The following is a 10,671-nucleotide window of genomic DNA, read 5'->3' as shown; positions in this document are numbered from 1 at the left end:
GTCTTTTAACAGAAGGAAACCCTTCTGAGAAAGCATAAGAAAGTGATGACCTCTCACAATAGTCAGACATAAGGATTGGGCAGATCAGGGAAAGATCAAAGCTTCAGTTGAGCTGAAATTTAAAGGAAAGAGCAACTCCAGGGAATCTGGTGAAAGCACTTCTAGATGGAACACAGGTATCATGACAGGGGGTGGAGGGGATGAGGGCTGTATCATGGAAACCAAGGACAGTTCCATGGGCGAGACTTGCAGGACTTCTCAGTGCATTCACGAGCCACTTTGGAAAGGAGCTGGCTCGTCCTTGCAGGGGCTGTTGCACACATTAATGAAGTCTAGGGTCCCTCATCCTCTCTGCTAAATACCAGTCATCTCCTCAATCATCATTCAAACCCAAAACACTTCCAGCATCTCCAGATCTCCCATTAGAGGGCAATAAAAGGAATGCTGGGTGGGTTTTGGCTCCCAATGTGTACTGTACGCAAACGCTGGACTTGCCATCTAGGTTGTCCCATGCCAAGCTGTCATTTTTGTACACCTAAAATAACTGATGCCAACAATTTCATGCAACTCAAAATAATACAATAAAAAGAAATCCCGTGACTCAAATGTGTAATCATATGAGCTTAACTCGTGCATGTGGGAAGAAGCTGAGCAGCACATGGTGCTCATCAAATGACAGCTCCATCACTGAGAACCCAGATTTCAGACACTCAGAGATATCAGGGGGGTCAGGGGAGAGCTCTGCATGGAAGGTGGGCTGCAGGCAAACCTGAAACAGGGCAGGATCCAGAGAGGTGGAGAGAAAGACAACATGCACTGCAGGACAGTGCGAGGGGCAGTGGTGGGGTCAGACCTGGGACAAGTGTAACCTCCTTCTCTTAACAGAGATGGTGTTTGCTGTCCCTCCACAGGTTGACCTTTGTAACTATGTCTCAGTCAACGGAGCCACCGCTCATCCCCACGTAGAAAATGATGGAACTGTGTATAATATTGGTAATTGCTTTGGGAAAAACTTTTCCATTGCCTACAATATCATCAAGATCCCTCCACTACAAGCAGGTGAGCACACCCGTCACTCCTCTGCAGAAAACACACATAAAGCATGCAAGTAATGGAAAGTTGCTGAAAACGCAAGCTGCCAAACAACAGCACTATGTAGGTAGCTAAATTATTCCCGCACTGTAACAAGTGGTCTCGCTCTTATCTGCCAGAAGCCAGCGCCCCACAGATGATCACTTGAAAATGCAGAAAGGAAGCAGGCAAATTCAATGCTATGATGTTTCATTCTTTAGTGTAGATGTGGATTTGATCACATACAGCTCACATGCAAATCCAACAAATACTGACTGAGCGCTTATGCACGTACCAAGCAGAGCTGTCATGCCAAGCCAACCTGCATACCAGCGTACATGTATGTACATACAAAATTGTGCCACATTGAATATAATTTCCAAAACAACAATGTCTATAAACAAATCCAGAAACAGTAGTAAAACAGAAGGGACAGTGCTCAGGAATTCTACACTCGTCTTACATTCATTACTAGGCATGCCTTTGACAGCCATTTTAATGGTGGGGTCATTCGGTTGCATATGGATCTTTGGTAACGTCTGCTGGTGCTCCTGGAGGCTAGCACCTAGAGGAGTTGCACTGCTGGGAAACCTGCTAAAGGGGAATGATGTTCCCACCTCAAGCGGACTGAACAGCACAGCCTGGGAACAGGTGCTGTGATCAGTATTCTAGAAAGTTCTTCATCTGCTCTTCTCAGGCACATCAAGCTTTGAGGACCACTGACTCAGCAGTGAATGTGCTTCAGTGTCCTTAAGGATTGTTGTAGAATGCAGTGGACCTAAACCTCCCTCTCCCGTGCTTCGGGGCATCTTAGCAGCTCGCAAAAGGCACCTGACTGCACTAAAGTCTTGCCTTATTCTTGACTTAAAACACCTCTCCGTCTGTTGCAAGATGCTGCCCTAATATTCCATCACACACTTGCTCAAGTGTGCTTTTCCAAATCTGCTACTATTTGGATTTTCCAAGGTGATTACAGTTTTGCATGACATTTCACTAAGATATGCCAATGGCTGAGAAAACAAAAATGCAAACTGAAAATACAGATATCTGGAAATGTAATTCTTTACACTTGCACTTAAAAAGTGAGGCTGGGGAGATAGCTTGGTGGTCTAAGTGCCTTCATGGCAAATGCAAGGACTCAGGTTGGATCCCCAATGCCATATGCCATGCCAGCCCTATGCCAAGCCAGCCACTGAAACTGGGCATGGTGGCACATGGCTATAATCCCAGTGCTGGGGAGGCTGAGACAGGAGGATCACTAGGAGTCTGAGCTGAGTAGTGAGACCCTGTACCAAAGAAGGAAGCAACGAAAGAAGGAAAGATTGTTTTAAAAAGTGCGGGGCTCTTCCAAAGCCCTTTTAAGCCAATCTGTTTCAGACAAGGAAGACCCAATCAGCAAGTCAGAGATTGTCGTGCAATTCCCCTGCAGTGACCGATTCAAGCCATCTTATGTCCATAGGTAAGTGGAAGGCCTGCTGTGAATCATCTGCAAAACCAGAGTTCAAAGATCTGCTTTGCCTACCTTTGATACCAACCCAGATCACAACACTTGCTTACTGAAATCCAAATTTAAACATGATTTCCTGTAGGCACTGCTGATTCATGAAACTAAGCCTGCCTTTATGTATTCGTATTTCTTTGTCATTGAAGAATCATCGCCCCGTCTCTTCACAAGCCCCTTTGTGTTTCTGAACAGCTTTGGTCTGACTCCTAACTACATCGTGTTTGTGGAGACGCCAGTCAAAATCAACCTATTCAAGTTCCTGTCTTCATGGAGTCTGTGGGGAACCAACTACATGGACTGCTTCGAGTCCAATGAAGCCATGGGGGTAAACCGGATGGATCTGGCCAGCTTATGTCCTTGCAGGTATGTCTCTCAACATATAGTGCTTCCCCTTGTAAATGCATGACCACATTTTATTTTTCAAGGTTTGGATTCACGTTGCTGACAAACAACAGAGAAAGTACCTCTGCAATAAATACAGGACCTCTCCTTTCAATCTCTTCCACCACATCAACACCTACGAAGACCACGAGTTTCTGATTGTAGACCTCTGCTGCTGGAAAGGGTAAGGATGGGCTTCCTGCAAGCGGGAGGGCCATTTTAGAGATGCTGCCCTCAATGCGTAAGTGAGCTGCTTCTAAAAACACAAGAGTCAAGAGAGATAACTGGAAAAGCAGCAGGGATCTGGGTCATCAGGACAAACTGAGCATCCAGGCTCTGGCGAAGGACTGAAAACCAACTGGGTCTGTGAACCAGACTTGAAAATGAAGGATTCAAAGGGCCGGCCAGATAGCTCAGTGGACTCAAGCGCCTGCCTAGGCAGTCGATCCCTGGCCTGCCAAGCCGGCCCCGCCCCCAGGGCTCGCTGAGAGGGCAATTGAGACGCACACCTATAATCCCAGCGCTTGGGAGGCTGAAAACAGGAAAATCACTGAGTCCGATCTGTGTAGTGAGACCCTGTAGACCGTGTCCTAAATACGGGGGGAAAAAATAGCTTCTACAGACACATAGTGGGGACAGAAGAGCAGCTTTGGTCTGACTAAGGCTGCTGCTGTTCAAACACATCCATGAGGCTGGCTGTTTAATTTTTTGCCCAAGCTGAGCTATGGGCAGTAACGCTTGTACACCTGTGCTTTAGCAGGCTACCTCGTGGAATAAAGAACACGTGATTTTAAAAAGCCATGAATCACCTCCCTAACACTCTGTGTAATTGTGTTCCCGCTTGGTCTCCTGTTTTTTGCAGATTTGAATTTGTTTATAATTACTTGTATTTAGCCAACTTACGCGAGAACTGGGAAGAGGTGAAGAAAAATGCCAGCAAAGCTCCCCAGCCTGAAGTGAGGAGATACGTGCTTCCTCTGCGCATTGATAAGGTACCTGCTTGCTCAGCAGATTGCAGACGTGGCCAGCGTTCGTTCCCTCAGGGCAACTGTGCTCCTGCTTCATGTTTTTATGTAAAAGTCACAGAACTTCGGAGTCAGAGGGAACATTAAAAATAAATGAATTAAACTTCTCTCATTTTACAAATGAGGAAGCTAAAGTTCAGAAAAATGATGTAACTTAGCAAAAGCGAACTGCAGCTGGGCCAGGATGAGAACCAGGCTTCATAATTCTAATCCACCACTCTCTCGGTTACAAAATCCTTTCAAAAATCCCTCTCTCCCTCAGTAATGCAGCTGCACTGGTGCCTGGGACCTTTTGACAATAATGTAAAAATTTAATAAATAATTTGAACTTCTAAAGAAACAAATTGGCAAAAAGTAGCCTTGTTGGGAAGTCAGGCTATTCTTTTTTTTTTTTTTTAATTTATATATTTGGTACAGAGTCTTGCTATGCAGCTCAGACTCATAGCGATCCTCCTGTTTCGGCCTTGCCAGCACTAGGATTGCCGGCGTGTACCACCACGCCCAATTTTGACGGCTGACTCTGCAGGCCCAGGGTGGGCCAGCTCAGCCTGCAGTATAGGGATGAAGCCCAGGTCCTTCCACTTGCCAGGCAGGCGCTTAGACCACTGAGCTATATCTCTGGCCTATTTTAGTTTTCTATCAATCTGAAAGTATCCTAGAGGGCAGAAAGCATGAATAGCATTTGACAGCTGTAGGAAAGTCAGAATTTCTCTCTGAAGGTGACTGAAATTCCCAGAAGTCTAGTAAGAGGAAAAGCACACACCTTTATTGATACGTGCACGTACACGAGAGCCCTGTACAGCATGATACTCGAAGGGAAACCCAATGGATGAGAGCTAACTAGTCCTTGGGGTATGGGTTGGTCCCATGGGTGCTGGGAGAGGGGAAGCGAATTTGGGGAAGATGAATGAGGCTGAAGAATGGACAAGGGCCTGCGAGACGTTCCGGGCTCAGGGTCTCCGGCTGCGCCGCTGGAGTTTCTGGCTTCATCTGAGCTAGAAGTGACATCTTCCCTGGGAAGTGGAGTTGTCATGAAAAGAGTGACGCGCTGGGTCTCTCTTTGGTGAATCTGGTCCTGAAGTAATCAGACAACTTGGGAAAGCCCTTCTTGGTATGGGCTTGCTCCCAGAGCTCTTGGTCTGAACTCCAAAGTGGCTTGTTTTGGGGTTTTGTTCTTCCTGCACCAACACAGTTGTCTCTTTATCCGTACCTTTTCTTTCCTGTGTACAGTGACTATTCTTTTATAACAATAAGCGTGCCCAGTGTGACAGAAATGCCAGCAAAAACAAAAAAAAAATCCAATTTTCACAAATACATATATGTGAACTTTGTATGTCTTTTTGCTTGGAGTTATCAAACTTCAGAGGGAAGGTCTGGCAACTCCGAGGTCCCTATCACGGTCTTATGCTACCAATGCATTTGGTGCTCTAGTGGTGTGTTCAGCTCCGTAGCAAACCAACACGACACCATCCGTTAGATCTAACTAACTGTACAAAAGCAGCAGAGGCAGTTGCCTGGAGCACATGACGTGGAAGCAAAGGTTTCGCTCAAATGTAGTGGATAATGAAGCCAATTTAGAACTAGTTACAGCTCTTAAGCAAGCTTGTGAGTGCCACGAAGAATGGGAAAGGGGAGAGGGTGAGGCCAGGTTCTACCCAAAGGCATAAACTTTGCAAAGGTGAGCCAAAGTTTATAAAACAAGATCTAATACAGAAATGCAAGTAGTCTTTGAGAGGGGTTCATTAGGAGCTTTGAAGAGATGGGGCTCAGGCAGAGAGACCGGAAAAATCAGTTGGAGAGATTTTGCAAGGGCGCTGTGAGCCTTTAGGTGGATGTAAATGACAAAGAGCTGTTGGGGTGTTCCACATGTGTGCTGTATGTGTGACAGACTCAGCTCCATGTTTCTGAAAGTTCACCAGGGTCACACCCTGGACAGCAGGGGAGGGGGAGGGGCGAGGCACCCTAGGATAGCACAAGTGCAGTGAGCACGAAACAGAAGCCTAAATACACCAAGACGGCAATCGAGAGATAAAGGAAGGTGCATGGCTGAGGGAACCGGAGCTGGTGTCTCTTCAAAGGTGGAGGAGTGCTGAGCGGCTTCCTCATTGCGCTCCCAGCAGTGAAGTAGAGGCAGGAGGGGCTGGGACACACATCAACTTAATTCGGTACCTAGGATCCAATGTCCACACTGCAAAGGAAAACTACCCACATGGCAATAAGTAGGGTCACGCTTTGTATAGATCCTCATTTCTTCCCTTCTTTCTTACTTTAGCAAATTCCTCTGTCAAAACCGTAACCCTAGTTAAGCTCAACCATCCACCCACCCTGTGTTTATAGCTCCAATTCCAAATGTTAGCGCCACGAACACACCACCACACTGAGCCTCCCAATTTTAAATGTATGACCACAAAGCTCACTGCCACATTTCCCACATGTACTCACTGCCTCGCTTCACGAGTTAAACATTCTCCATCTTCCTGTCTTCAAGCTTTTACCACCTCCCACCTCCCTCCTCCACTCTCAGATGCCAACCATGACTCTGCTTCCTATTCCTCTGCAACAAATGAAGCAAACCAGCAAGAACCACAGATTTCTGCCGCCCGCCACGGCTGCCACCCACCAGCATCTGCACTCCGGTACTGAGTGATCCATCTTCCTATCAGAGTCCATCACACCCAGCTTCCCCTCTCCCGCACCTCCCTTCCCTACCTTTCTCAGCAGCTCGCTTACACCAGAATCTTGCAGAATCCTGCCTTTGTGGCCCCATTCAGCTACCCGCTCTGGGTGGAGGGCACCGGAATACAGTCCTTACTTCCTGTCATCCATTTATGTAATTACTCATCCCCTTTCCAAGACTAAGGTTTTATAGGGGCCTGTATTTAATTCCTCACTGTTCCTTCAGCTCAAGTCTTTTTTTTTGAACCAAGGATTGAACTCACAGCTCAAGTCATTGAAACCTGCTGCCAACCCTGCATCTCCACCAGAAAGCCAGTACACATCTTGAGTGTAATAAGAGAAGACCTGAATTTCTCATCTTTCCCCACCCAAAACCTTATCCCACCTATAGTAATCCTTATCTTTATGGTGACAGTACCAACATTTGAGGGGGTATTTGTGGTGCTAGGCCTGTAACCAGGGCCTCACAACACTAGGAAGTGCCTACCCCTAAGGTACACCCCAGTCCAACACCGGCTGTTCAGTATTCAGGCCAAACCCTACAGCTCTATGGGCAAGGTCTCTTCCCCCTGATCCTGCCCATCAGGAAGTCCCTTTATGTTCCCTCTCATGGATTTCTGACTCCAACGCCTCCGGCCTGGCCAACAGTTTTCTTTGGATTCGCTCGATCACTGTAGGACAAGCTGGTTCTTCTGACTCCGCTTTTACAGCCTCCCTAGCCCAAGAGAAGATTCGGCACAGCAGCTACGCTTTACTCTGGTTAACAGAGTGGTTCTTCTCAAGATGAGAGTGCTGCCCCCTCTGGTCCAAGCTCTCCCATGGCTTCTGGAAGCACAGGTCCTCGCTCTGAGCCAGGTGCCTGCAGAGCCTGGCCCAGGGGCTCTCTTGGCCTCTCCCTCTCTGCTCCCCTGTGCTCACTGGCCACACACAGGTCTCTCTGATGCTTCTCCAGCACACTGAGTGTCCTCCTTTCTCACGCCTTGCACTCTTTGGCCTCTATTTGAGGGCCTTAATTAGCTTCCCCCTCTGAAGGCTTCCCTCAAATGCAATTTGACAATCAGCTTGACACCAACCACCTGATAAAATTTCAACCCACCGACCCTTCACTTGGCTGATCCCCTATCCTCTACTTGACTTTTCTCCCCACATTCATGGTATACCACACGCTGTATCACATGTGTGTGTGTGTGTGTGTGTGTGTGTGTGTGGTACCAGGGGTTGAATCCAAGTTCTCCTCACTAAGCTACACCTTCAGCCCTTCTTAATTTTTAGCTAGAGACAGAGCCTTGCTACATCTCTGCATTTCCCAAGCCAGGCTTGAACGTGCAGTCCTCCCGCTTTCGCCTCCCAGAGTGCTGGGATCTCAGGGGTGCCGCTATGGCCTGTTCGGTGTGTTGTTGTTAACCTTCCCTCAGTGGAATGCAAGCTTCACAAGGACAGACGGGAGCTGTGCCCTCTGAAATAGTCCAAATAGCTAGGATACAGTCCATTCAGGATATTTAGAGTCCATTTATAAGTTATAATCAAGTATTTGATAAAAATTATTAATAGATACTATATGTTCTTTGAAAAAGATCATGACATCCAACTGTTTTTATAGAATAATCTGGAAAGTTGTGTGTCTATGTGCATAGGCATGCCTACGCATGTGTGAGAAAAGAGGCCTTTAAAAGCATCTGATCCAATTGTTTTTCTGTATATATATTTTTTTCTTTTTGACATTGTAACGACATCACCTTTTTAAAACAAAAACTAACAGAACCAAAATATCTCTTAACCACGTAGGCTATAAACCCTCCTTTACCCCTCAGGCAGTTGAAACGTTCCTCTGCAGAAAGTATTTATCTGTACTTTTACCTATTAATTATCTGTCTTTTCCAAAGGTCCTTCCCTAGAGCACTCACTTCCCTTTGAGGGCAGTCTTGGCTTGCAGATGAGCACAGCTCGGGCCTGGGCGACTTCCCAGAGCATGAGTCACGACCAGCACACTCCCACGCACCCGGGTGCCCAGAACCGCGCGCAGTCTCCTGGAATCTCCCTTCCTGCACACGGACCAAAGGCAGAAGGGGGGAAGACCCGGCCTGGGAGGCCGGGAGGCCGGCCGGTCGCTCACTGAGACTTCCATCGCCCTCTCCCGCAGGCAGACACGGGCAAGAACCTCGTCACTCTCCCCAACACAACCGCCACCGCCGTCCTGCGCAGCGACGAGACCATCTGGCTGGAGCCCGAGGTCCTCTTCTCGGGGCCTCGCCAAGGTACGATGATCTGATCGGAGGAAGCCCTGGGGCTCCCCCGCGACTCCCAGAGGTTAACTGAGTTTTCCTGCATGCTCTAATTTGCAGCGTTTGAGTTTCCTCAAATCAATTACCGGAAGTACGGCGGGAAGCCTTACACGTTCGCCTACGGACTCGGCTTGAATAATTTTGTTCCAGACAGGGTAATCCACCCTCTAGATATGCTGCGACTGGGCTTTGCTTCGTAGGGGAGTTAAGAAGGTCTGGTGCTGACTGACGGATCCATTGCTTCTCCTCTTACAACCAGCTCTGTAAACTGAACGTCAAAACTAAAGAAACCTGGGTGTGGCAGGAGCCGGAGACCTACCCGTCAGAGCCCATCTTCGTCTCCCACCCAGAGGCCTTAGAAGAAGACGACGGTAATAGTCACCCCGATCGTGTTGGCACAGTCTTCCTGCTGGAATCCTGTGCGCTCCTGAAGGGAGGTGTCAGGTGGATTATTCCCCAATTCTAAAGGAGAAAAACAAAAACCCACAATTCTATAAATGGATGGCACTAGAGAATTTAGGCTTACTTTGGTCTCATCCTGGGATGAGATCGCCTTAATTTCCAGTGGGAAAAGTTCTAAGGCACCATCTGGTGCCAGGAGCCGGCCTCGGAGTCTGCTCCGGGAGGAGGAGGGGGAGGGGAGGGGGAGGGGAGGGGGAGGGGAGGGGGAGGAGGAGGGAGAGATCCGGCAGCAGCAAGGCTACGTGTTCCTTCCCTGGTCAGGATGTATTTCTGAAAAAGGGTAGAGTTCTGAGAAAAGAAACAGGGGTCTAGAAGATAGAGCAGGAGACAGCTCTGTGGCTCTAGTTCTGGTCCATTCATTTAGTAATTGAGCCTAGAAAAGGGTCCTAGTCTATAATACAGCAGCTCAGTGACCGAGCATCCGTCCTAGCTCTTCTTTAACTAGCTGAGCAGGGTGGCAGATTGCACTCTCTGAAATAAAAGATGGGCAACCACAGAGAAGTGAGACGGGCGATGGTGGCGCCATTTCACGCATACTCTTCACCCAGCAAAAGTGCAGAAGGTTCGTCCCCCTTTCTTTGGTTTTTGGAAAGAAGTCTACTTTCAGGTAGATCTTGGAAATTATAGGTACCTGAGCCTCAGGGCTTTCAAACTCTTTTAATATTCATTTTCACTCGCTCATCACAAGTTTGCTTTTGCAGTAGGAGGAGCAAATGTCCCATTCCTGTGATGTACAATGATACAGATCTGGCATTTGATAAGTCTTTAATGAGCGCCTTCTGTGCTCTAGTGGTGGAGACTACAGTTCTGGGTTCTAAAATGTAGAGTGAGGAAAACAGAGAGGGTCACCCTTCCCTGAAGCCTGTACCCCAGGAGGAAGACTCTGAAAGGCCTTTCAGGTAGTCACAGGGCTGGGGGTAGAGAAGTCAGAACAAGAAGCCAAGTCATGCGGTCTCCTTCACTTGCCCTTGTAACCACCCTCTGTCATTTCAGTCTCATTTAATCTGTGGGCAAGAGAGCATTTACATGTACACCTGCTGTATTTCCTTGTGATATGCAGGTGTGGTTCTGAGTGTGGTGGTGAGCCCTGGGCCAGGACAAAAGCCAGCTTCGCTCCTGATTCTGAATGCCAAGGACCTGAGTGAGGTGGCCAGGGCCGAAGTGGACGTTAACATCCCTGTCACCTTCCATGGACTGTTCAAAAGAGCCTGAGTATTTTCATGCAGGATACATTTCTGGTGAAAAGGAAAACATGAAAACCAGCTGTAAA

General features: G+C 47.8%; 1 protein-coding gene and 1 long non-coding RNA gene across 2 annotated transcripts in view; one reads left to right on the top strand and one right to left on the bottom strand.

Moving 5' to 3' along the window:
* Rpe65 (RPE65, retinoid isomerohydrolase) overlaps positions 1 to 10,661 on the top strand; it is a 16,697-nt gene extending 6,036 nt beyond the window's left edge. Inside the window, exons 6-14 of the mRNA XM_004633990.2 lie at positions 912 to 1,059; positions 2,449 to 2,530; positions 2,768 to 2,900; positions 3,001 to 3,140; positions 3,819 to 3,948; positions 8,798 to 8,912; positions 9,000 to 9,094; positions 9,199 to 9,310; positions 10,462 to 10,661. Of these exons, the coding sequence (XP_004634047.1) occupies positions 912 to 1,059; positions 2,449 to 2,530; positions 2,768 to 2,900; positions 3,001 to 3,140; positions 3,819 to 3,948; positions 8,798 to 8,912; positions 9,000 to 9,094; positions 9,199 to 9,310; positions 10,462 to 10,613 (1,107 nt within the window). The 3' untranslated portion in view covers positions 10,614 to 10,661. The remainder of the gene's footprint in view (positions 1 to 911; positions 1,060 to 2,448; positions 2,531 to 2,767; positions 2,901 to 3,000; positions 3,141 to 3,818; positions 3,949 to 8,797; positions 8,913 to 8,999; positions 9,095 to 9,198; positions 9,311 to 10,461) is intronic.
* The window catches only part of LOC111817423, an 82,628-nt gene that overhangs the window by 25,599 nt on the left and 46,358 nt on the right, over positions 1 to 10,671 (bottom strand). The gene's annotated exons all lie outside the window — the stretch shown is intronic.

The sequence above is a fragment of the Octodon degus genome, unplaced genomic scaffold, assembly GCF_000260255.1.
Source record: "Octodon degus isolate 3935 unplaced genomic scaffold, OctDeg1.0 scaffold00057, whole genome shotgun sequence".
Taxonomy (NCBI): Eukaryota; Metazoa; Chordata; class Mammalia; order Rodentia; family Octodontidae; genus Octodon; species Octodon degus.
This window is presented reverse-complemented; position numbering and strand designations above follow the sequence as displayed.